The sequence below is a fragment of the Triplophysa dalaica genome, chromosome 6, assembly GCF_015846415.1.
Source record: "Triplophysa dalaica isolate WHDGS20190420 chromosome 6, ASM1584641v1, whole genome shotgun sequence".
Lineage (NCBI taxonomy): Eukaryota > Metazoa > Chordata > Actinopteri > Cypriniformes > Nemacheilidae > Triplophysa > Triplophysa dalaica.
Window position 1 is genome coordinate 20,752,706 of NC_079547.1, and position 27,975 is coordinate 20,780,680.

The 27,975-nt window shown below is 39.6% G+C and overlaps 2 protein-coding genes across 3 annotated transcripts in view; one reads left to right on the forward strand and one right to left on the reverse strand.

Moving 5' to 3' along the window:
• shq1 (SHQ1, H/ACA ribonucleoprotein assembly factor) overlaps nt 1-5,977 on the reverse strand; it is a 36,327-nt gene extending 30,350 nt beyond the window's left edge. For both annotated transcript variants that reach the window (XM_056751421.1, XM_056751420.1), the window contains exons 1-5: nt 5,900-5,977; nt 4,081-4,252; nt 3,866-3,930; nt 1,428-1,556; nt 1,189-1,349 (exon numbers count right to left, since the gene is read on the reverse strand). In XM_056751421.1, the coding sequence (XP_056607399.1) occupies nt 1,189-1,349; nt 1,428-1,556; nt 3,866-3,930; nt 4,081-4,223 (498 nt within the window). In that variant the 5' untranslated portion in view covers nt 4,224-4,252; nt 5,900-5,977. The remainder of the gene's footprint in view (nt 1-1,188; nt 1,350-1,427; nt 1,557-3,865; nt 3,931-4,080; nt 4,253-5,899) is intronic.
• A 473-nt stretch (nt 5,978-6,450) lies between these two features.
• On the forward strand, nt 6,451-27,893 carry gxylt2 (glucoside xylosyltransferase 2). The gene is made up of 7 exons (XM_056751247.1): nt 6,451-6,872; nt 18,427-18,622; nt 22,206-22,337; nt 22,651-22,902; nt 23,642-23,765; nt 24,631-24,803; nt 26,202-27,893. The coding sequence occupies exons 1-7, from the start codon at nt 6,595-6,597 to the stop codon at nt 26,376-26,378; spliced, it is 1,332 nt and encodes a 443-aa protein (XP_056607225.1). The 5' UTR covers nt 6,451-6,594; the 3' UTR covers nt 26,379-27,893.
• The last annotated feature ends 82 nt before the right edge of the window (nt 27,894-27,975 follow it).

Consider the following 27,975-nt stretch of genomic DNA (forward strand, 5'->3'; position numbering starts at 1 on the left):
TTGAGGAAAATAATGAATTTGATCCATTTTGGAATAAGGCTGTAACATAACAAAATGTGGAAAAGTGAAGCGCTCTGAAAACTTTCCAGATGCACTTTAAATATACATATTTTTCTATATAAAAATGTAAAGTGTGTCACAAAGACAGTGTATCCTTTTTTTAAGGCACTGTAAATATAAAGAAACAGAGTCCACACCAAAAATATTTCAATAATGATACAGAAATACGATGTTGTTGAGATCACTTTCAGAATATTTTTTTCCAGTTGATAAACTGGAAAAGATTGACAGCCAATAAAACACAGACTTGAGCAATGACTTGAGCAATCCCCCCTCCCTTTCGAAGCATTACGGTGGCTGACACAGGTCTTAGACGTCGTCACATTTTCGATTCTTTGGCGAAGAAGATAACGTTTTTATGAAACATGCTCATAGGGCAGTTTGTCCGTTTAGGGCCACTGTAGAAACAACATGGTGAATTCCATGCAAGAAGACCTGCGGTGTATGTAGATAGAAATACCTCATTCTAAGATGATAAAAACAATGCTTCATTATGTAAAGTCTTTATACGCCTCTGAAGACACAGTAATGTATATTATATTGCACTTCTGTCAATCCTCCAAATACTACATACTGGACCTATAATAGAGTGTTTATAAAACTGTATTTTAGAATAAACAAAGCAATTGTGATTGGTTTGGATGCTAATATAGTTTTTGTTATAGTTATACATTTTTAAGTTATACAATTTTCAAAAATCATGTTTTTTATTGTGCATTCCAACTAATATCAATCAAACTGCAGTTGGGATGTCTTGATTAGGATTAGAATAACAAAAAAAGCAGTTAACTAACAATGAAAACATCATAACATAATGAAAGACATGAATATTTTATCTCTTTTTGCAAATAAACTCTTCACTTATTGTTTTAGTGTGACTAGGCCTTTACTGCTGTACTGTTACGACATAAACATAGAAAGCTGTTATGTAACATTTACCAACAAGGCCTGCTATAGCAAAGAATTTTGTGAAACATATTTACTGTAAACATTCAAAACAACAGTAAGTCTGGGTCCTTTATTATTAATCACTTTTGTCTTTACTGACAGCTTTCCTTATGTATTCAAATAAATTAAGATTAAATAGCTTAACACACCACCATGTCAATCTTAAACCTTTGTTCTAACCTGCAGTCTGCAGAACACACCGGACCTGAGGTTTCCAAAGCCATATTTGTGGTATCCTTTCAAAGTCTCCGCTGGGGGTTCAGCATAGACCTCCTGCTCTATCTGCCAATCAAACTCCTCCTCTTCATCTTCCTCCTCACATGTTTCTCCACCGCAGGCTCCTGAGAGGAAAAGAAAATAACAATGACACGAAAAGCCACAAGAACTGGCAGAAAGAGCAGAAGCTTTTGAGAACCAACCTTCATCTGTGTCCTCCACCAGCGGTTTGGCCGATCTCGTTCCCTTAGGAGCCAAGAGACTGGTGAGCATCTCCAGGCCTTCAAAGTGTTCTCCAGGGGTCTCTTTGGGGACGCGCAGTGTGAAGAGACCTGATGCATACACACACATTCATGTTGATCATGCTGCTTTTACACATGCAATATCATATTAAATATTGGCGGAGCTAAGGTGTTTTGTGTTGTTAGTTGGTGCCGTACCCAAGTCTCCATGAGATTCGGACAATCTTTCCGTTTGTGAAGTAAATATTAATAAGTGTATGATTTATGAGCTGTAATGTTTAAAAGATATTAGATGAAATTAAAATAACTCCCTCGATCGCAGTCAATAGTTCAGAATGATTTATTATGACTTATGTAAACACAGCAAGCAAAGCTTCACTGCTTCATGAAAGACGAATGCTAAATTATTCACTGGCTGTCGATACAAGACGACGTGTTAAAATGAGGCCAATGAGATATCAAGCAGAAAATCCCGTGGCCATTAGGTATAATTAAAAGTGATAATTGGTAGCTCATTAAAGACGTGTCGGGACTACGGCACATCGGTCAGACACAATCCCGTTGCTGTTTCTGCTGTCTCTTCCAGAATGAAAGATTGATAAGCGAGGCAAGGAAGGAGCAGAGAGTATAATGACAGTGAAAGTGTATCATAGTAATTGAATAAAGAGATGGAACTGGTGACATGGATCGTGATGATGGAGACAATTTAAACTGCGGATTAAATGCATGATTTATGTGCAATATTGAAAGAGAAATAGAGGAGATTTATTGCATAACTACGGGTCATACTTCGGGCTAGGGAGATTTTCAAACAATTAATAGTGTTACACACATGAGTTATACATTTACATGCCATAAAAATAGAAACCACCTGTCTTTATAAAACTGTGGGCATTAAAAAAAGAGAGAATGTGTTATTATGCAATGAACAGTCACATCTTCAAAGACTCAATCGTGCAATATATAATTTTTGACAAGCCAGGAGTGTTAAACATAAGCAAGGTTTTATGTAAAGATGACAATAATAGCCTTGACTGTAGTGTTTCCAGATACACAAATGATTTATAACTACTTGTGTAAACACAGAAAGTAATTATAGGTTCTTCATGAAAGGCTGCTGATAAATTATTCACTGGCTGTCAATCAAAGAGGACATGTTGAAACCGGGCCAATGAGATGTCACGCACAGGATTCATTTAAACAAGCTAAGAAACGTCAATCTTAAATCTTCATTCATAATAAGCAATTTGACAGCCCACCTGTTGTGGAAATTGTGCAATTACAGGGGTTTAAAAATAACATCAATGGGCCATGAATGTATTTCTTGGCAACTGTAATAAAATGCAAGTCCTGTGATTCAAAGGTAAGAGATTTGTATCCTATATAAGCTATATTCCTGTTAATGTTACATTAGGTACACATTTCCTTATTGGACTGTACATAATGTTTTCCGGTTTTTAATTCATATACAGTACATGGAGGATGAGATCTGTTTGGTTACTGACATTCTTCCAAATATCTTCCTTTGTGTTCAGCAGAACAAAGCAATTCATACAAGTTTGGAACAATCTGAGTATGTATCACTGGCGCAAAATTAAAAAAAGTTTAATTCAAAACACATTCAAATAATTATTATATGACATGATTATCAATATTTATTAATTAATATTAAACATAGCATTTAAATTAATATGACTATATTCGTATAAAAACAAACTTCAATATATAAAGCATTTTAAAGTAATGAAGCATACATATTATATTTTGATCTTACTGTAAACCTATATAAATAATTTAAATTCTATTGATTCTGTATTGATATAGTCAGTAGCTGCCTTCTCAAAGTTTCACTGCAGCAGTGCTTATTCTTGCCCAGCACACGTGTTTCAATTCATGACATTTTTTTATAATGATCTCCTCATCTTTAACAGAAAAGAGAATTGTGCTGATTCCTGTGAGAAGTCAATCAAACTGATGATTGTTTGCTGCACGTGCCACATTTTCAGGTGCATGCACCTCACAAACTCTGGATCAAACCAAAGTTGACAGAGAACCTTTATACCAAGCGTTGTGCTACAGCTGACCCTGATTTAATCCAGGTTGTGTCTGGTTTTCTTAACTCAAAACTTGCAACTCAGTGTTAGTTCACCTCGCTTCATGATACAGGCCAAAGGTCATACGGGTTTTGAACATCACTGATACTGTGTAAAGTTCAGATGGAGTAGATAATGACAGAATTGTAATTTAATCCCTTTAAAACAACATTACCGCATGTCCTAAAGCTTGTTTATGTTTTGTATCCGAAACTAAGTAATATAATTTAAGATGCATATTTCTGCCAAAGAACTGCAGTTATTATATGTAGGCACAAACTATAGAAAATAGAAAATAAGTGTTACCTTTATCAATATCGAATGAAGCCCGCTCACGGCCATCTTCTACTATTCTTCCAGGTAAAGTTAACCTTAAAGGTACATGTTAATAACAAACAGACATAAATTATGTTTAAAATGAACAGCTGTAAAATGCACAAAAAATCACATTTGCATGTAAGGTTTACATTGTCGTATGAAGTGCTTTATCTGGTAATTGTAGTAATATGCAGATCACACACCTGAGAAAGTAGGGCTTGGCATAGAATTTAAATTCCTCTCCCTGGATGTAGATATCAAACTCAGATGTTCTCGTGTAGGGTACACGGATAATCAGAATGAGGAAATCTGAATCTTGACTCAGTTCGAATGCTGGAGTTATCATGATTCAGCTGCTCAAAGCTCCCTAAAATACTGTAATGAGAGAAATTATGACTTTTTTAACCTGGGTGGAAGATAAATAAAAGTATAAATGTGACCCTGGACGACAAAACAAGTCTTATGGGCGCAATTTTTCGAAATTGAGATTTTTACATCATCCGAAAGTTAAATAAACAAGCTGAGTTGTTACGCTAAGAAAATATCTGGCGGATATACAACCCCTTAAAACTCAGGAATCTGAGGGTGCCCAAATATCTAAATATTGAGAAAATTGCCTTTGAATTTGTTAAAAAGAGGCACTGTGGCAGATCCTCCACTAACAAAAACAACGTTTTTATATATTAACGATAGGAAATTTACTTAATATCTTCATGGAACATGATCCTTACTTTATATCCTAATGATTTTGGGCATAAAAGAAAAATAGATCATTTTTACCCATACTATCAGCTTTTACTAAAAATGTTGCCGTGCTACTTAAGACTGGTTTTGTGATCACAAAGGTGTTTCTCAATGCAGTTGTTTGCTTTAATGTTTCACAGTAAAGCTATAAAGGGAAAAGTGAGAAAGCAAGCAACGGTAGGTTGTGTCATCCCATAAACACTGACTTACAAATGGCAGCAACAAGATTTTACCCAATAAAAATATAACATAGGAATATAAAACATAAAATAGGAATAAAGGCTAATGGTATTTCCTTCATAGTATACCGGACGGTGGAGGCACGGAGCAAATGAAAGATAAACTATATAATATGAGACAAAAAAGGATGCGTGCATGCATGCAACTGAAATTTCTATATAACTATTAAATATTCTGTATCCTGTATCTACACGATCATTTAAAATCTATTGAGAATTTCTCAAACAAGTAACAAAGCCCCCAAGTGTTGATGCCACTAGGGGGCATAGACAAACTCAAAATGGGGGCCCAAGATGATAAGACAAAACAAGCATCAAAATAAGAAAAATAAAACATTACTTAGTGTTTGGTTATTGTATATTCCAACGAAATTATGAGCGGGGTGCTTTGAATATTGTGGACAATGAGGATTGGTTTAGATCCTATGATCTAGTGTAATGTCAATTTAGGGTTAATCAACTGACCAAACCCACACAAAATACATCAGTAATTGTTAAAAGAAATATAACATTTTAAAAATATTAAGTTCGATCAACAAGGACTTTTCAGACATCAAGTCAACTTGCCCTGAACTGGGAAACATTGGAGAAGCTTACAACGCCATCCTGTGGCTGCTCGATCTGAACTCTGAATTGCACATTGAACCGTGTGCTCGGTATCAAATGTAATCGGCTTTCCGACAAAACAGTTATTTATACCGTTACAAGTTACACCACAGTCTGTATGTGAGTACAGAATACAGAATGTGAAATACACAACGAATAGCGACGACGAATTCAATCACATCACAGCCTTCACACAGACTAAATACATTCAAGGCAGTGCACACATACTGTAATAATCCCACGTGAAAGTTAAAACCCAAAACCATCAGCTGTCGAACGTGTCTGTCTGTTATGTGTGTAATCTTTGTATACATTACTTGACATTAAAGCAGCACGCACTTTATGACTTTCACTTTATTTTTTAAACTCCCTAGCAATATGTAAGTAATAAAACAGCAATAAATGACTCAATTTCTAAAAAATAGTCGTTTACCTTCACGTGTTTTCTATGTGCACGTCGGTCCGCTGCATAAACAGCGTATTTTAAGTGAAACACATGGCCTGCTTCCTGCTTTCTCTACAGCCCATGCTTTTACCGTATTACTCCAAATAAACAGGTCCGTATTTTTTCTTGGCAAAATATCGATGGATTAAATTGGTTTGAATAACACAAATTTAAATTTGTATATTTTAATATCATATAATGTATTAAATTATTTTCTAGTGCTTATGTAAAGGCAAAATCTTTCAGAATCTTACATACAGTGCTGTAGGGATGTCAGCTGCTTAAACAGTCAACAACATGCTGAGTATTACAGTATTACAGTATTGATAACACATTACATTTTCATGTAAATGTTATGATTATGTGATAAATAACATAGGATACACTTTATTTGCTGTGCAATTACATCCGAGGCAGACTTTCTGCTGTCTTTACGGTAGCATTACAGTTTTACGGTATTACAGACGCATTACTGGTATTACGGTAAATAGCTGAAGGTCCGCCTTCAGAGAGTCTCGCTCACCACCGTGTGTGTGATATCGGCGCTAAGCCGAACAGCATCGTCTCTTCATCATCATCAAAGCGCAAATGAAGAAGTATGGCTGCACACGACAAACACATCCGAACCATTTAACCACAGCCATGGTTAAAACGTTTCCACGCGGACGGGACGCTTTTTAACCATGAGAATTCATTGCAAAGTCGTGGCGATCGGGATTTGCTTCGGAGTTTTCTTACTTTTGTACTTTTTCGGGGGCAACGCTGCGGACGAGCCGCCGTTGATAGAAGTTGCGAAAGAAAAACACTTCCCATCCTCGCGCGATAGCGAAGACATTTCACCGATGAAAGAAGCGAAACAAACCCACGAAGCTCCGCAAATACCACCGAAACCAATCCGCAAAACTGACCGCAAAGAGCTGAACTTAAGCGGCAGAGGGAGGAATGTCATCGCTAAGGCTCGGTAGGAAATCATTTAAGTGCATTTGTTCATGTGTTAACATGAGCAAGCAAACATAATTTACAGCTATTTGTGTTTTAACTGTGTCTTTTGTGAATGCTATAAATAATGCACGTGTTATAATATGTATGCCACTATTAAATATAATGTATGCAATCAAAACAATGTATGAACATGAACACATTATTTTTCCTAATTCCTCTACTTATAATTTAACAAGGCATCAGATTAGTTTTCAATTGTATTTATCTCTGTGTGATATGCATTCGTGCTACATGCAAATTATATCTTAATATCTATAACGCTGACGTATTGTTTGACATAAGCACAGCCTGCCCAACAAGATTTTCTTGCCAATATGTGCTGTCACAATGACAGATTTGGCAGAAATGTCTTATTGTTGTTCTCCACGGATTGAGTAACTCATTGTGCAATCTTAGATTGCTTTATGCAACAAAAAAAGGTTTGACATGCACAGCATGCGCATTGCATTGCAGATTAAATGTCTTTAAAATCTGAGTTTCCTCCCTGTTAAGACTGTGACCGTATGCTTACATCTCAGCCACGATTACCTCAATTGCATTTTCATTATTGCATTATTAGAAAGGTCACCTTGAATGCAATTGCCTTATTCCCGAAGGATCGCATATGCTTAAACAACAGAGGACAAAATCAATAATGTGTTGTTCTGAGTGAATGCACAGGGTCCCTAGTGACTCTGCAGATGGAGTAGTTTATTCATCAAGATGATCTGCCTTTTTTAGGACGTAATTAAAAGAAACCGTCTCATTTATCCTTAGGCCTTTGTTTTGATAGCGGGAAATCCCTTGTCGACTTTGCTGTTCCAAAAAAATCTTAATCTAGCCTAAGATGATTAGCTGATCTTAAACCTAAACATCTTAAAGTCCAGCAAAAATCAGATAAGACCAGCTTAGGTTTTTTTGCATGGGATTGGGAAGGTGGGTGAACTATAGGTTGAGCCCTTTTGTGGTGCTATTTGAATGTCCGCATGAGTTGACTATTCATTGCTTGCTTTCTATCAGCAGGGACATTATCGCTGTTTCGACAGCTTCACACAAAACGCCGCTAATTGAGACTGTGAGATATCTCAACACTTTAACCCTCCTGGTGGGTTTCCAGCAGCGATCTGTCTTGATGTCCACACCCCTGTTACTGCTCTCTGCTGATAAACCCACAACGCAATGGGCCAATGCAACCACAGGCAAATTAGTTAAACAGATCCATTGCACAAACAGGAGGGGGTGATTTGGAAAATGGCTCTGTGCATTTAATTTCTGGCTCCCTGTGTGTCTCCACAGAGGAAAGGGGAGCGGCGAAGCCATCTCCCTCAGTACGACCTGTTGTTTTACTCTTCCACACAGGTTTTTCCTTTTTTAGGCGCATCCTCCAGACGTGCTTCCTGCAAAACAGACAAACGTGTCTCTTATGATGCATCACGTCACGCTCGTGTGGGCAGCAGGGTCTGCTTTGTTGCTCTGGTCAACGCAAACCTTATCTGGTTTATTAGACATTTCGAAGTTCCAGGTGTACAACAAACTTAGTGCAGGAGTGCTCTTACAACAGAAGTCTTTGGGATGCTTGTATTGTTGTTAATGTGTTTCTTATTTCTTATTAGGGTTAAAATATTACTTTGTCATTTTAGCAGTTGGACTGGTGTTTTGGTGTAGATGAATATCTATTTGTGGGGTGCAAGACACGAGACAACCACGGAAGTGGATGAACAAAACGCCCCGAAGGGTAATTTATTTAAGTGTCAACAAAAACTAGATGCTTTTCGTGAAGCTCAGCTCCGGATAAAGTCCTCCACTCGTGGTCCTTCACGTGAATAGTTCCACTAGGCCGTCTTTGTCGAGTGAGGGAACGTCACTACTTCCGGAAATCCTTCTAGCTGGGGAATCCGCCGTTCGTCATACGTCCGAATCTTTAAAGAGAAGGGAGAGACAAGACACGTCAGCCGGGTAAGAAGCTTGGAGCTGTAACTCACTCTTTCTCCTGGCTGTGAGGCTTTTATCCCTGCTGGTGATTGATCTCAGGTGTTGACGATCGGCTGATTTCCTGCATAACCATGGCGACGCTGATTGGGTGCGAGCCACCTCGCCACACTCCCCCCCCCTAAGCGTCGACCTGGTGGGGAGAAGCCTCTTCTTTACTCCGTAGGAATCCGGTGTTGGAGCAGGGGGGGGTCGTGACCTTGACCGAGTTGTCCAACCTGACCACATCCTCGACAGACCATCCGCATTACCGTGGGAGGCCCCGGCCCGATGTTGTACATTAAAATGGAAGTCCTGGAGCGCCAGGAACCATCTGGTCACCCGGGCATTAGTTTCCTTGGCCTTGGACATCCACTGTAGTGGAGCATGATCGGTGACCAAAGAGAAACTACGCCCGAGGAGATAGTACCTGAGCTCCATGACTGCCCACTTAATGGCCAGGGCCTCTTTCTCCACGGCGGCATAGCGGGTTTCTGCTGGGGAGAGCTTTCGGCTGATGAAAATCACCGGGTGTTCCTCTCCATCTCTGGTCTGGGAGAGGACCGCCCCCAGGCCGGTGTCCGATGCGTCCGTCTGGAGGATGAAGGGGCAACCGAAGTCTGGGGCGTGTAGCACCGGAGCAGACGTTAGGTGCTCCTTCAATGTCTGAAAGGCCTTCTCCGTCTCTGAATTCCACTTTACCTTCTCTGGTTGCCCCTTCTTGGTCAGGTTGGTCAAGGGGCTGGCTAAAGAGGAGAAATTCGGGATAAAACATCTGTAGTATCCCGCTAGTCCCAAGAAGGCACGTACCTGGGTCTTGTTGGTGGGCCTCGGGGCCTTCCGGACGGCCTCGACCTTCTTTGCCTGGGGTTGTATTAGCCCCCGACCTACCCGGAAACCCAGGTACTGTGCCTCCGCTAGTCCCAGGTGACATTTCCTGGGATTTGCAGTCAGCCCCACTCGTCTCAACTCGAGCAGCACTCTCCGTAACCGGTCCAGATGGTCTTCCCAACTTTCGGAATGAATCACCACGTCATCAATGTATGCTGCAGCATACTCCTGATGAGGTCGAAGGACGACGTCCATCATCCTCTGGAACGTTGCTGGCGCTCCATGCAGCCCAAACGGAAGGACACGGTATTGCCAATGCCCCGATGGTGTGCTGAAGGCAGTCTTCTCTCTATCTTTCGGGGTCAGCGGCACTTGCCAGTATCCCTTCGTGAGGTCCAGAGTCGATATGAACCGGGCCTTACCCAGGCGGTCAAGAAGTTCATCTATCCTAGGCATAGGGTATCCATCGAACGTCGACACCTCATTCAGTTTCCGAAAGTCGTTGCAGAAACGGAGAGTGCCGTCGGGTTTTGGAACCATGACGATGGGGCTAGACCATGGGCTGCGGGACGGCTCGATGACTTGGAGCTCCTTCATCCTGTTAATCTCCTCCTCTATTGCCAACCGGCGAGCCTCCGGGACCCGATAGGGGCGCTGCCTGACCACAACTCCGGGGGGGGTACGAATCTCGTGTTGAGCTACCTTGGTTTGTCCTGGTTTTTCACAGAACACATCCTCGAACTGACGGACCAGGACTGTGAGATCCGACTTCTGTATGGGGGAAAGCTGTTCCCCCATCTGTACAACTGGCGCCTCCTTTTCCGCAAAGGCGGCCACCTGCGTTGCGGTTGCCACCCACTTCTTCAATAGATTGATGTGGTAAATTTGGTTTTCCTTTCGCCGTCCTGGTTTCCGGATGCGGTAATTTACCGGCCCCATTTTCTCCAGGACTGTGTACGGCCCTTTCCACACAGCTAAAAACTTGGACGTTGTAGACGGCATGAGCACTAACACTCGTTCCCCTGGTGTGAACACTCTGGGCTGTGCGGAACGGTCATATAGGCGGCTTTGGGCGCGTTGGGCTTCGGCCAAATGCTCCCTTACTAGGGGCATCACTCGGTCGATACGACTCCTCATCTGCTGTACATGCTCTATGACACTGCGATAGGGTGCTGGTTGTTGTTGTTCCCAGGCCTCCCGGGCAACATCTAACAGGCCTCGGGGTTGCCGCCCGAACAGCAACTCAAACGGGGTGAACCCTGTGGAGGCCTGAGGCACCTCGCGAATGCCAAAGAGCACATAAGGTAGCATCAGATCCCAATCGCGCCCATCCTCTGCCACCACCCGCCGGAGCATCCTCTTCAACGTCTGGTTAAAACGTTCTACTAGTCCATCTGTTTGGGGATGATATATGGACGTCCGGAGTTGTTTTACCTTCAGGAGGCGGCAGAGGTCCGCCATCATCCGTGACATGAACGGGGTTCCCTGGTCCGTCAGGATCTCTCGTGGAATTCCCACCCGGCTGAAAAACAAGACCAGCTCCTTGGAAATGGCCTTCGTAGTCGCCTTCCGCAAGGGTACCGCCTCTGGATACCGGGTGGCATAGTCCACGATAACGAGGATGTGTTCATGCCCCCGGGCTGATTTCGGCAACGGGCCTACCAGATCCATCCCAATCCTGTCGAAGGGTACCTCGATTATGGGTAAAGGAATAAGCGGACTGGAGGGAGGTTTACTTGGTGTCGTTACTTGACAGGTGGGGCAGCTTTGGCAGAACCGCTTCACATCTCCGTCTAAGCCTGGCCAATGAAACCGGTCCCTGATGCGTTGCGCGGTGTTGACCGGTCCTAAATGTCCCGCTAAAGGGTGGGTATGTGCCAATTCCAGTATGGGGTTCACTTTGGACTTTGGGACTACCAGGAGTTGTTTTTCCTCCCCCCGTCTTTGTGCGACGCAGTAGAGTAGACCCCTTTTTACCATAAAATATGGAAGTGGGTGAGGTGGGTCCTGGCGGACTTCTCCGTCCACCACCCGGACTTGAGACCAGCAGTGTCTCAATCGGTCGTCTTCTCTTTGGTCTCGTCCAAATGACCCTCCTATGTTTACCTGATGGTACAAATCGGAGAACAGATTATTAACACGACCTTCTGACTCACCCTCTCGCTCGCTCTCGGTGGCTAACATCGCGATCCGTCTTGGTGGTCCCTTGCTTGTCACTGGCCGGTGTTGGCCTCGTCTCTGTGTGTTCCTCGGCTGCACTGCTTGGGCCAACAGTTTTTCAAAGCCTGGCCAGTCTCTTCCCAGCAAAACCGGAACGGGTAAGTCGGGAACTAAACCGACCTCCAAGGGCCAAGATCCAGGTCCGGCTGTTATAGTCACCCGTCGAGCCGGGACGCTGCGAGTATCCCCGTGAACACAGGTAATGGGTATAACCAGCTTTCCCTTCGGCTGGACCAAAGAACTTTGCACTAGGGTCACCGAACTTCCTGAGTCCAATATCGCTGTGACTGTTCTCCCATCTAGACGAATCGTCCTCTTTGGTGCACCCCGGGGCGGTTCCATGTGCCCAACACAGCCGACTAGCCATGCTTGAGGGCCTGGCGTTGCTGGTTCGGTCGGCATCGGCTCATCGCGAGGAGAGGGGGTTGCTGGTCTCTCTACTGGTCGTGAGGTACCCTCCATGCGCCGCCATGGTGGTGCGATCCTCCGAGCCGGGTCCGCTGCTCTCTCTCCCATGTCCCGAGCGTTTGCCGCTTCCGCCAATTCCACCGCTTCTACCGCCTCTCGAAATGTTCCGGGGTTCCTCATGCACACTGGGCCTCTCAGCCATCTAGGTAGAGCGCGCAACAGTCTATCGATCACCACCCTCTCAGCAACCTGTGAGGCCGTCGGGTTCTCCTGGAGAAGCCAAATTTGTGCCAACCGTGTGAGCTGTGCTGCTTGAGTGCGGACTGGCACTGACTTCTGGAACGTCCACTCCCAGAACTGCTGTGCCGCCGTGGTTGGAGAGACACCCACCCGGGCGAGTATTTCTTCTTTCAGGACGTCATAGTTCTCGTTTAGAGGGGATGGTAGAGAAAAATACGCCCGCTGGGCTTCCCCGGTCAGAAAAGGTGTTAAGATCTTTACCCATTCGGTTTTATCCCAGGTCTCCCGATTTGCGGTTACCTCGAATGTATGGAGGAAAGCTTCGACGTCATCAGCCTCTCCAAGTTTGGTTAGATAGCGATGGGCGGCGGCACGGTGGTCTGTGGAAGGCGTTCCCCCGGCAGCAGATTCAACGAGATGGGTGAAGGCATGCTCTAGCCTCTCCTGTCGTACTGCCATCTGTTCATTAAACGTCTGTTGGCGGATGTTCAGGTCCGTCACACGGCGAATGATCTCCTCCATGGTTTCGTCACCCGGAAGTGGGTCGGTAATGCAGAAGAGAGAGAGCTAGCGTACCCCTGGACAAAAAAAATTCAGAAAAAAATATTATTATACTTCCTGGATGTATGTCTTGCGTCAATATGCCCGCATTCTCCACCAGTTTGTGGGGTGCAAGACACGAGACAACCACGGAAGTGGATGAACAAAACGCCCCGAAGGGTAATTTATTTAAGTGTCAACAAAAACTAGATGCTTTTCGTGAAGCTCAGCTCCGGATAAAGTCCTCCACTCGTGGTCCTTCACGTGAATAGTTCCACTAGGCCGTCTTTGTCGAGTGAGGGAACGTCACTACTTCCGGAAATCCTTCTAGCTGGGGAATCCGCCGTTCGTCATACGTCCGAATCTTTAAAGAGAAGGGAGAGACAAGACACGTCAGCCGGGTAAGAAGCTTGGAGCTGTAACTCACTCTTTCTCCTGGCTGTGAGGCTTTTATCCCTGCTGGTGATTGATCTCAGGTGTTGACGATCGGCTGATTTCCTGCATAACCATGGCGACGCTGATTGGGTGCGAGCCACCTCGCCACACTATTATTATATGATATGAATGTAATTCCTGATGGGAGATTTTTGCTCATATGTAAACATACACATTCTTGATCAGTTGCACATATTGTGTTATCAGTCATGTTGACTAAATTTAGCGGCATTTAGTGGTGAGGTTGCTAATTGCAACCAACGGCTCACTCCACCCCTGCCTTCGAAGCTCTAAGGTGGCTGACACATAACTAACATGTCTGCACGTTTTCGCTTCTTTGCCAGAGGAGATAACTTATTTACGAAACACGCTCTTTAGAGTGGATTGTCCGTTTAGGGCTCCTGTAGACTAGGGCTGCACGATTAATCGAAAAGAAACCGCACACGATTTGGCAGTTGGCTGCAATGTTTTGTGCGCAGTTTGCCAGTTAAAAATTGTGAAATGCAGCTGAATCCAAAAGCCTGAGGGCGCTCTCGCACAGAAACTCCAATGCTCCATAGAAGAAGTACCACACGTATAACCAGGAAATGCCGTCTTCCTATCTTGTATCTTTCTATCACTGTTTTTCAAGCCTCCTCGGGTATTTTCATGATAATAAAGTATATTTATAAGGATGATGTTTGAAGGGGGTTACTTTTTTAATTGCATTTTTTAAGCGAATAAAACACGCAATGCTTTCAGATGGAGCAGCATTTCCCACAGATCACAGGCCCGTGCTTCACGAACAAGCTGTGCTTAAACATTATCAAAGCCTTTGCAATTTCACAATCGCGATAGCCACATCGGTTTAATCACGGTTTAAATGGTGATCACAGTTAATCGTGCAACCATACTGTAGACAAAATTGTGGGGGGGCCCGCAGTAGATATATCTATGTGGATATAACATAACGCTTTATTATGTTAGCGTTAGACTTAGTTATGTATATTATATTGCATTTCTCTTATTAGATACTCCAAAAAAATCACACATTGGACCTTTAAAGTTATTGCGTTATCCGGCTTTATGCTGTCATGACAGGAGATGAGATATTGTGACTCTGTGCAGACAATGTCAGTAAGGGATTTTATCACACTAGTCTTTTACTTTCAAATGAGATATTTTTTATTTTATCATTTATCCCTCTGCAATGCCTTGCCTCGTAGTCTTTCATCAAATTTATGAAGTATTTACTGCAAAGGGATGTGTTTTTGCTATATTTAGCTAGCATGCATTACAGGTTTGATCCCAGCAAATGGATAAAAAAATGATACAACTTTGCACTGTAATTTTCCAAATAAATGTTACTCAAGCTCAATTGCAACACATATCTTTGTAAGAGATTCTAAAACACCACTGCAGTTCTTCCTACAGGAGGAAGAAGTGTCTCCTAAGTGTCATTCATTTGTAATGCAGCTGTAACTTGAGGCACCTGACGCATGGCAGTTGCATTAAATAAAACCATAAACATGTCGAGGAGGGAAGAAAAAGAACCTTTTCTTTGTCTCGCTCTCTTTCTCCCTACAGCCTCTTTTCCTCTCATCTCTTGCAGTTTCTGCACGTAAAGCAGAACATCTCTTCATTGTCTCCTGTGCTTCCCGATGAGTTTCCTAGTCTGCAGTCTTATCAGCTCTGAGCTGTGGAACTAAATGTTCGCTGCAAGCTTTGAAAGTCAAATATGAACCCAGAAAGCTGGCTGTGCCAGACATTCTGAAGTGGAAGAATGTGGTAATAATTTGGCCTTGAAGCATGAGGTGCATAGCTTAAGGAAAAGTGCTGGCTGAATTCCATACACACAGCCTTAAGGGCCGCGCTTGAATCATCCAGCATATTTCATTTTGATTATGCATTTGTCGGATTGTGTTCTCCTGTTGTATTTCTAAAGACAGTGGTCCAACAGTTGGTTAACAGCTTGTTGTAATATGATCGTTTGGAAGAAATATTAGTTATAGTTTGTTGATGTTTTTAGCTCCCTTTTCTTTCAAATAGGTCAGTTCTAAGGAATAGTAAAGGAAAAGCAGCCAAGAATAAATGGAAACCCCTTTTTTACTGTTTCGGGTGGATACGTTGTGAATTTGGCTCAGGAAAGGCCAAAGACACTGAGCAGTAATTCACGGAAAATGTGTCTTTGAAAAATAAAAATAAAATTTGATTTTGGTCACTACATACTTTGAATACTACAGTACATAACTAACATAAACTAACAATAATAGTATATCTTCAATCTTTATTAATGGCATTTACTATTTTTTTTATCGAATGTTGTATGTTCAAAGTAGTTACATAAACAGTTACATGAAAAGTTTTGGCATTAACTTTTACGTTGAAAAATAAATGCTGAAAACGAACTCATCTTTAGTTTATGCGTTCACTAGTGTTAAAGGCATAGTTTGTAGAAATCGCCCTTAGAGGGCGCACTATCAAAACAACAACAATCGCGTAGCTTGATGATGCTGCGTATAACCGTGGAACGATGGGATATGTTGTCTTGAAGTCCACCGATGATTGTCCCGCTGATACATCAATCAGACAGGAACGAGAAATCATGTTAGCGGAAGAGGTAAAATAATAAAGTTTTATAAATGTTGCGTTTGATGAAAGCATTTTATTTCATTATAGTGAATTATACCCGACTAATGTAAGGTTTAAAACTAAATTGTTAATCATAGATGTTACAGTAATTGTACAATTCGATGGTGTGAGAACACCAAAGTGTTCAAATCAATCGGACGCACCCACATCATTTGCAATTATGCTAGATGCACAGACGGTACAAACAACTTCCGCATCTGTCTACGACAGTGTCATGCATTGCTACGTCAGTAAAGGCGGTAACAAAGGGTAACGCGGATATGATGCCATCGACGGCTAAACGGCCCCGGTCCACTGTGTAGAATGGCGATTTTCTCAGGATTTAAAGCAGTTGGAAACATTTGAGATATTGTAAGTACTTAGCAGTAAGAAATATATAACATTGGCCTAGTGTTTTTTGGGTATTTTACTGCAAAATTCTTACAAACTCTACCTTTAACGAATACAACCCTATTTTAAAGTGTTACCTTATTTTGTAATGATACAAAGTTTTTATTAACAAAATGTATAATAAGAAAGTGAGTTCCAAAAGTCTAGTTTCATAAATGTTTTTTTATTATACATACAACAAACATTAGAAGTAAACATGTTCATTTTTGTTTTGTTTCATCTCATTTACTGCTTTTATGGTCATTCTGAGGTACGTTTAGGTGGGTTTTTTTTTATTTTTTTTATTTTTTATTTTATTTTATTAAGTCCCCATTTATTGGAATTGTCCAGTTCAATTCTTTCATTTGGGTGAGATAATAGTGACTGTATATTAATTTTGGGTGTTGAATCAGTGCTGTAGGCAATTTTTGTATTGGATGTGGCAGTCAATATAATTTTGTCAAATTTTTTCAAGTTTAATTTTATTGCTTAACAAAGAACTGTACTTGTTTCTGTAAAACTGTTACCAGGAACTGAACTTCAATATTTAATTAAGCTTGTATCTCGATTAAATCTTTCCAGATGTGTCAACTCATACTGCAAGATTCTTTACAAGCACAGACTCTGTAAACATTTTGTTTTGATTAATAAAAAGTACTGAGTATTAGTCATACGGTTATGGTCAAATTCTAAAAGCCTCTTGGACAAATTATCAAAAAAGATTTCATCATGTTTGATATTCCGAGCGACCCATCCCTGCAGTTCTTGTTACCTAATTGTCTGTGGTGTAAACAAGAGAAGCATTTTCCACAGTAAACCGCAGCCTTCAAAATGCACTCTTTTGACTTCTGATACTAGACATCTAATAGCTAAAAAACTTGAGATCTGACAAAGAACTGTCACGGTTAAGATATTCCTGATTCCCCGCTGTCAAAACGCTCTTGTTTTTCAGATTCTTCATTTCTCTCCCTATCAAGGTCTATGTTTGATTTTTAAGTGGGTTTTGGAGTGTTTGCCTGTCCTTGGCTTAATGGAAGCCTTTTGAAGTCTGTCTTAAAGGCTGCGTGCCTCTCTTGCAGTGTGATTTTGATTCTTCTACCAAAGCCTTAGATAAATGGAGGACTTTTTTCTCCAAAGGATGTCTCCGGTAGAGCTTGGAGTCTAAGGGAGCTCAGCTTTACTTCCCCGGAGTGATGGAAATGGAATCACAAAGACAAACACCACACCAACAATAATTATGCTAGACGCATGCGACAGGAAAACACGTATTTAATGAAAACAATGGGTCGCCCGGGTCAATGCGAAAAAGGATTTCTACCTGTGTACACATCTGCTGCTGTCTCTGGCTGTTGTCTTTGAGCAAATGGATTCTATATTTGATGCACCATAAAATCTAAAAAAAGAAATCTGGTGGTTTCTGAGCCAGATTTCTTTACTTAACTGAACATCTTAAAAAAATGTATATAAAGAACCATACTCGTATAACTTTCTTTCTATCATGAGATACAAAACAAGACAAAAAGGATTGCAAACAAAGTTAAACCTGACATAAAGTGTCTTTAAATGTGCTTGGGTGTAAATTTACTGTCCTATTTATATTTTGAAGAAGCAGAAAAAAAATAACTGGTTTGAATTTGTATAACTGGTTCCTTTATCCTTGTTGTTTATTTCCTTGTACGGCCTGAACAATGTCATCGCTGTTATCTTACTCCGTATTCTGTTTACCCTCATGTTCATCTCAAATCTTTTTAATAACATTTGTCCTCATGCAGCATACGAAATATTTCAAGAGGGTGTTGTTACATGGTTTGCCGCAGCTGATTTGTGCCAGATGTTTTTGTTGTTGATGTCACGGTTCAGATGGATTTCACATCATCTTTTTTTACCTTCAGGCAGAAAAGTGAAGTGGGGCGCCCTGGGCCAAAGGTCACCCGACCGGAGGATGTAATGCACCTGGCAGTGGTGGCTTGTGGGAACCGTCTGGATGAAACGCTTACCATGGTCAAGTCAGCGCTGCTCTTCAGCATAAAGAAGATCAAATTTCACATCTTCGCAGAGGAGGACCTAGCTGAACAGTTTCAAAATGGGGTAAGAGGGGATCTCAAGATTTTCTACCATTACTGCAGTATTTGTTAATAGTATTTTAGTAGTTTGTTTTTAGAGTATTCCTGTGTAGGTGCATTTTTAGACCTTACCATGTCATCTGTTCACCGTTTTACCTTAGATTTAGGGGACAATTATTTTTCAATTAATAAAAAAAACTTTTTCGAATTTACAGCCTTAAATGCCATTAATTTCATTTTTTTTATGTATCCACTGTTTCAAAGCGGACTACTTGTGGACTGCCCTTAACTTTCCGGTACACATTCGCAAATAATAGTGCCTTTAGATTATTTCTGATAACAAGCAAAATAAACCGAGAAGAACCATTCCTTGACTAAACATGTCTCTCCAATATTTTGAATTTAGACTGCTGTACCAAGGTCGACCGCTAGATGGTTTCTTTAAGGATTGGGCAACACACGCAGTTTCTGCCAATCTCATATTAATCTTGAGTACCTATACACAGGGATGGGCAGTATTTCAAATACATGTATTTAAAATACGTATTTGAAATACAAAATAGTATTTTGTATTTTGTATTTTAAAGCCTTTGGAAAAATCTAATGTAATTTGTATTTAAATACATTTAAGATGAGTATTTTTTTATTTTTTAAAATACTCAAAATACTTTGAGCCAGTCAACCTTTTTATTAGGGGGTTTTCGTGCATCAACCAACATAATTCAGGCCAGACACGCCCTTCCCCCAGCAATCATGCACGTGAGCTTCAGCTGTAGATACAACCCAGCATTGGATCTGCGACTTTTCTAGAATAATGTGAGGATTTCATGGTCAATTTTATTTGTGTTTAAAATATTAACGTTACTGCGTGTTAGGTATGGGTGATGTCATGACAACATCAACATGTCGTAGATTCGTAGCGATTATATAAATTGATTTAACTTTTTTTAAATAGTTTATAGAGCTATTGGGGTAAGTAAATATTTATGTTTACCTTTTAGTGGGCAGGAATAATTGGAACATGAGAGTGGAAAAAGAAACAAGTGTGAATGAATAATTGTGATTTGTTATTAAAAGGAAAGGAAATTCTAATTCTCACTTTTTGTGCACTCCGAGACGGAGAGTCACGTGTGACGCGGTAAGCGTTGGAATAAGCGCACAGTTGCCGCTTTGTCTTGTAGTTTTCTGCAGTTGAAGCCTTGTTTATACTTTACAATTCACATAAATACTCCGCGAAACTGTTTACTGCGCGCACTCCTCATTAAACCGACGAGGCTTTTATGCTTGACGTCCTCTCCGTTGTATAAATCTGTGAAACGACGGGCAGCGACTCTGATAAATTCTTCTCCAAATCATCAAAAAGGAGCGATGAGAGAAAGTCATTTGTTTGCCGAATAATTTGTGAAACACTCCTCTCGTGATTAATGGATTTCTTCACATATAAATTGATTAGATTTTGGGTCATTTTTAGGTCATTATGTGAAAAAGGTTTTGAGTACACTTCTTAAACCCTCAGTAAAACACAGTTAACTTCAAATTGTGACATTATAACAAAACATATCAATATATGATAACATTAAACACTAAATTGAAAAATACTGTCTTATACATTTTTAAATGCATTATTTTCTTTTAATTAACGATTGTATTAAACAAAATAATCTCCATCAGTTTAGTGTATTGATTGTGTGCATCTGTGATGACACTGATGAATGATACACAACACAAAATCTTTATCTTTCAGTAGAAAAAAAACAACTTTGGGCGAATAATGCCAAATTCTAATTTTATTTATTTTTTATTTTAGACAAAATTTCTATTTTTGTTACTGAGTTCGAAGTTATGATGGTGATAAAACATAATAAAATAAAAACATTTATAAAGTGTCTTTTTTTGTAGATGCGTATTTCCTACCGGGCAGGGGAAGGGAAGCGGTAAATAAAATGAAAACGAAAGTTTCTTAGCAGTTAAACACATCATGCTTTTGGCATTTAGAATAGGCCCAGAAAGATTTCAGCCTAATAGGGGTACCTGCACTGAATCACCAATTTCACATGTATTTTGAGTATTTTCAAAATACAAAATACTGTATTTGTATTTAAATACATTTTTCCACACAGTATTTTGTATTTGTATTTAAATACACTTTTCCACTCAGTATTTTGTATTTGTATTTTAAATACATTTACATGTATTTATGCCCATCCCTGCCTATACAGTAGTATTCCATACATCATATCTTCGAAGAGTATTTCGTTTGATCCAATTTATAGAAGAGTGATACAGCTGAACGATTATTTCCGGGAAAAGACGAGCTGTTGGAGGCAGGCAGGGGTGACGGAACAACAGCACGAGCACACAATACATCGTCGCATCCCTTCTTGTTTTTACGTTATGCACATACGCGCGATTGCCAACAAAACACAGAGATATGACTTAGTTTGACTTACCGCGTGCACTTCATGTCCCGCATCTTTTAGAAATTGGGACCGCGCCATCTATCATTTCCAAACGATCTCCAAATCTAGCGTTTATCCACCGTTTATTACATCCATCACTGCAATGCTGTGAACAAAAAAACACACCTCAACTTCTCGCACTATCGCAAGAGTCTTAATCTATAGTTATATGTATGTAAATAAATAAATATATTGACATGTGCCCAGGTTAACCACGGTTACCACTAATTCCTGCTGAAACCTAGCTGGCTGCGATAATGCAAGGTTTCGATTATTTTTTTGTTTCCTAGCTTGTCTCGTAGGAGATGCTGCTCTATCTAAAAGCAGTGCGAGTCGCTTATAACGTGCATTTAAAAAAGCAACACCCGTCATACATGATCATTATAAATGTACTTTATTATCATGAAAATACCTGAAGAGGTTTGAGGAAAACATGTCCTTTTTTACCGTACTTCATAATTGTGCATAAATCACGTGATATATATTTCCGGTTAATTTTAAAATATATACACTAGCTAGACCGACAAACAAACACAGACTGGAAGTTAACTGAAGTCCAGGCGTGCACGTCCGATGAAACCGTCTATATTACAGTTTGCAGCCTTGCACTTAGATTTTTCCCTACAAACCTGTCTATAATGTTTGAAACTATTATATGTTTAAAAATTATTTTGCCTTTAGGCCTGCACTATGTAAATAGCTATGCATCAGGAAACATTGAAGAATATTGTATAAGAAATGTCATGTTTGTTATTCAAATTATTTCTCGAGATAATTTTACTTCTTGCAACACAATTTGTTTAGGTACCAGCTGGAAATGCTAAATTATTATGACCCCAATTTAATCTGTCAGCCACTGACTTTCAAGTATAACACAGTGTCTTTACTTGTGATTTGAGACATGTTTCTAAATCCTCCTTGCAAACTCCATTGGATTGGATATAACCAAGGGAATAATGCCTCGACCAATATTGCAAAATATTTCAGGCTAATTTTAAAGACAAGGACAGGTTTCTTCATGCTTAAGTTCTCACAGCTGACACCTGTAGGCAAGAGATAAATACGTATTTTGAAGCGAATGGGTAATTTGCTGTTTAGCAAACCGTGACAGTCTTGACGTTGACTGATGCATTCAATTTCCTCTCACAGTTCAGCCAGTGGCCTCAGACGGCGTCCTCAAAGTTTCAGTACAGCATATATCCAATCACGTTCTCCGTGGGGAACGCGGAGGAATGGAAAAAACTCTTCAAGCCATGTGCCGCCCAGCGGCTATTTCTTCCTGTGAGCCCCTATTGCATATTCTTTTTATTCTTTTTCTTTGTTTTTCTTCCTTTCTTTTCAGTAAAATTCAAATGTTTATTGTACATTTCAATTCATATCAATCTGCAGTTGGTTCATTTTAATTTAAGCCATAATAATAATAATAATAATAAAAATACAGCTAACTAACACAAGAAAACACTATAAAAACATAACATAATAAAACCTGTTGTTGTTTTTTTGGAACCAAACTCTTCATGTACACCCCTTCAGTATATTTCTGTCTCACCCAAGGTGTCTGTTATGACTAACGCAACTTTTCCCTTGATATCAGGTTATACTGAAGGACGTAGACTCCCTGTTGTACGTGGATACTGACGTTCTCTTCCTCCGTCCTATGGATGACATCTGGAAGTTTCTGAAGGATTTTAACAACACTCAACTAGCTGCAATGGCGCCTGAGCATGAGATCCCCAAAATCGGCTGGTACAGTCGCTTTGCAAGACATCCCTTCTACGGAGTGACAGGGGTCAATTCAGGGGTCATGCTAATGAACCTCACACGGATTCGCAGCACACTCTTCAGGGTAAGTTTAGTTTAATCTAAAATGCACAGCTTTTGTGAGCTGAGTTTGGAGGAGAGATGTGTTGTCAGTCAGAATTGCCTGCAAACCAAGACAATATATAAAAAACACATTTTGACCATTCAGTTTATGCGTTAAAATATTGGTCAAATAAATAGAAGAAATGCAAAAATTCGGTAGTATTGGGCGATGTTCTCTATAGTCAGATCGTTCTATCACTATCCTGTGGATCGCCGATACACAATAGTATTGAGGGGCGGGCCAATTTTCGCATGTATCTATGAGAAGCTGGATCTGTGGACAAAAACAGAAGCTTATGTGACTAGAAAATGCTAAACCAGAAAAAGGAAAACACTTCATATAAAATATTTTAGTTGTGTTTTTTTTAAGTATCATTTTGTAATCGCTTATTACTAGTCGTGTTTTCCTTAACAATTTATTTCTCTTGGGAGTCTTTTTTCACATTTCAACCCTTTTACCTCAGGCTGTTTTTAGCCGGGAGCAATAGAAGCGGACAAATCTCCGTCCACAGCAAGAGTGGCTGACAGCGGTCTGGATTAGCATATTTCTTTTACTCATCTCAGAACTGTAATTTCTAATCCAGGCACATTAATAAGATTTTCTGGAGAGGAGGAAATTTTTGCTTGTGACAGAAAGCTCAATTTCCATATCAACAGCTGTCTGAAGAGTGGCTTCCAGGCTCAGTGTTGAGGAAAATAACCTGCCACTATTGATTTTACAGAACACCATGATTGCCAGCGGCCTGTCATGGGAAAATTTGCTTCACCCTCTCTATCAGAAATACAAGAACCACATCACGTGGGGGGATCAAGACCTCCTCAACATCATCTTCCACTATAATCCAGGTACACATGTGTTTGTTTTATACAAACTCCATTTTTTTTTCTTATACACCTATGAAGGCATGGCTATGTATATTATATTGAATTTCTATGAATAGATCATCCCAAAAATTACACACTGGACCTTTAAATTGACACATCTGTCTTGAAAGCCCACCATCTTTATAGCAGAACAAGTCACATTGCAAGAATCATAGACATTTGTCTATTTTCTGACTCCTAAAATTTAGGAATTTCGATTCCGGAACGAAAGAATCGATTCCAAGAATAATTTCCTAGCTGTAGTTTCCGATTACCTTTCGATTCCCTGGTTTATTACAGATTTACATTTATAAAAAATGCACACGTTTTAATGCAGTACAATTATCTAAGTTTTTCATTTCATTACTTTTTTATCTTGTTCTCAATGTTTTTCTGTTTGCACTCTTCCCACAAAAAGACCTTGTGTGACATGGAAAAGTTTTTACAGCTCTGTCTCTTTCCTCATCTTCCCAAAAGTTGCTGTTTTATTCTGTTTGTGTAGATAAACGCTCTTGTTGACCTGAACAGGTGTGACAGAACTGACAGCTGCCGTTATTATGTGTTATATTACCGAGACTTGGCAAGCGTGGTGTTTGTCTCGCAACTGTAATGGAATTCATCCAGTTCGCTCACACGAACCACAAGCGGCAAACATAATTAAGACTACATAAAGATATATCACTACATACAAAAAATTATTTGATTACCTTCCTTAAATAACTTGTCAGTATATTACAGGTATCGTATGTACTGATAATTTTGGATAAACGTGTTTGAGCGTGTGTATAACCCCTTGCCTATATTAAGGGCAGCGTAATTTAAGCACTACATTTTGTTTTGTCTGCAGAGTGTCTTTATATATTTCCCTGCCAGTGGAACTACAGGCCAGACCACTGCATGTATGGAAGCAACTGCAAAGCTGCAGAAGAAGAGGGGGTGTCCATCCTTCACGGTAACCGTGGAGTTTACCATGACGACAAGCAGCCTGCCTTCAAGGTGGTGTATGATGCTATACATGAAGTAAGTCTCTCTGTCTCTGTTCTGTCTTATTTGATAAAGTTATATGGAAGACAACTGCTCAAATGTGACCCTGTGTGTGAAATCCAGGTTGTAGTTGCATAAACTAATTATGAGATTAGGGGCATCAAAGTAGTCAGCCAAAAAATTTGAAAAGTTGCTAATGTGTTTTTTTTATATAAAATATAGATTATACTATGGACTGTTTCAGCAGCAACAACATGTACAAACGTTATGCGGTCCAAAGTTAACTTCCGGTAGACCTTCGCAAAGAATCAAAGTTATGTAGTTTTCATTTTATTTAATACATCTAATTATTATGGTTGTCAAACAATGAATAGCATCCTTAATAGAAGTTTGTTTACATAATATGATGTGTGCTGTTCATATTAATTTTGTATTTATAAATAAATAAAAAATATATATTTATATATGTATTCAAGAAATATTTATATTCAGCAGTAATTGAGAATTTATATACACATTTTTTAATTTCTATATTTTACATTTTTCTTAAATATATGAATGTGTTTATAAATACAAAATTGCATAGTACACAGACATACTTTATATTATGTAAACACAAGCTTATATTTTGTATGTGATTAATCGTTTTATATACAATAAAGTATTCATATAGATTTTTATTAATATTAATTAAATATAAAATAAAATAAAGTGTTGTTACTAGCTACATCGATAACCAAACACAGACCGGAAGCGCGTCCCTCCGATGAAACCGCCCATAGATTTCATTTGCAATATGAGAAAAAGTTAAATAAATATATACTGATATACTTTTATTGATACTACATTTTATCAAATGTACAAAATATCAGAAGTTGGCTTCTGAAAACAACGTTTTCATTTTTGGACAAATATCCTCACTCATTCATTATTAAAGATATCATGGTTATATTTCCACAGAATGTTCTTTACATTATGTAGAATTGTTTGTAGTAGAATAGTAGAAAACTCTAAAACACAAGAATAACTTCAGCTGGGTTTTCTATTGCAAATATTGTAAATATCTTACATCTTTATAATTTATTTATAATTTTACATGTGTGTCAACATGCTCTTTGGCACTTTAAAGAAAAATCCAATTTGTTTGTCTTTGCTTTGACAAATTACTTACATTTTTCTGTGCTAAGAAAGCGAAATAGGGGCTTTTGTAGCACATCAGAATAAACAGAGGCGCTCGCATTGTGCATTCACAATGCAGTCTCCTTGAAGATCTCCTTGAAGGAAACGGTCTCCTCAAGAGGAAACCTTTTGTCTTCTAAAATCACATGGTACCATCTGCTGCCCTGAATTTATTCAGATATGAGATAAGAGCCATGTGCCTCCGCAGTTATGCCTGTGCAGTCGTCTAAACACTAATACGTTTTTCTTTTTCAGTATCCTTTTGAGGAGAATCTATTCCAGTCTTTGTTTTACCCTCTTCAAACCAAGTTCCTAGATACAGTTAACACCCTTTGTGGAAGGATTCCGCAAGTCTTCCTCAAACAGATAGAGAAGACCATGAGGGCCGCTTATGAGAAAAAGGTTGTCCGCCACGTCCAACCGCCGCACTAGTAATGAATCTTGAGAGCTCTGAGCGTGGTTTCGACGTCATATGGAAAGTCTCTACCTGCTGCTTAGATCTAAGTGGACATTTATTGCGAGATGTGCAAGACCAAGGGCAAGCAGCATGTGGTCCACCAGCTTCAGTCTTAAGGGTCAAGAGCCAGAGGAGGAATGGCTCTGTTGAAAATGACTCAACGGATGCAGCAAAAAATGAATTCCAACAGGACTACATACTGTATGTTTAAAACAACTCTTGATACAGAGAAGATACCAGAGTGCATTTCTATGGGTAACCAAACAACTGAATGCGCCATAAAATTATTTATAGTATCCTGAAAGAATTTTTCGGACTCACTGGGCTCCTAATATGGGTTAAGAGCTGTTGGTTTATTTATAAACTGTTATACCGATTTTCAGCGTCTGGTTTCTTATGTCCAGCATTGTACATTCTGACTTATTGTGTTGTAGTAAACGCTGAAGTATGTACTACTCTGTAACTCAAAATGGCTACACCGGTTTGTGCATTTTACTACATCGTAAATGTAGCCCTAAAATTAATGCAGCGGGCACAAACAACCAAAGATTACTAACATATGAGTCCTTTTAGAGTTTGACAAGTACACAATGCTGGATGTTCAATAAGGTGATTTCTATAAAGGCCATATAGACGAACATACAAAATCCTACCGATACTACAGGTCTATACTAAAGAACATAATCAACTTGAGGTTGAAAATGTGGTAGAATGTCCCTTTATCACAACTTTTAAGTGTAATGTACAGTAGTACACTACACTGTCATTTTATTTGCAAGAAAGAGCACATGGAAACCAGCCAAAAGTTATTTTCTTTGGATTAATGTATGTTTTTTTGTGTTATCTGCCAAAGTGGGGCTAAATTGATTCCATTATTTAAAATAAGCAAGTTCCCACATTCGTGTGTAGCCATGTGTTCATAACGTTCCAAGTAGAAATGTTTGTTCATCATGACAGTATTATATAAACATTCATTTTTAATGTGTGGTTTACAGTGAAGTGCACTTTTTATTTTTATAAACATTGAATCGGAGGGAGAAAATAAATAAATGAAACAACATTTTAACAGAAGCAGAACTCTGATCAGCAAGATCAGTTTGCCCATACATATCAAGAAATATTTTTAAAAAATCAGATGTTTTTCATTTTCATGTAATCTCAGCCTTTTAATATGCTGAATGTGAATCTCAAAGTATGGAGCGTGCTTGTGTGATGCTTTATGGAGAATGTTTTTGATGTATTTGTCAGCACCATGTGCTCAATCTTTATACGCGTGCCCGGTTTCCATCGTCTCGTCATTGGTCTGGGATCAGCGAGGAGGTTTTTTTTTAACTGGAAACTCAAGAAGACTGTATTATACATCTCTTGTTATCTTTGTTTGAAGAAATGCATCAGCGATGATCATTCTATCCAGTTTGCTTTTCTGTCTTTTGAATGTTTTTTATTATTGTAATTTTATACTGAAGTGCGTATTTCAAAAATGTAATAAATGAAAATGCATTTAATATAAGCCTAATAGTTTTTCGTTGTAATGCTTATCTTCCCTTAACCATTGATTCTGTACGCATGTAT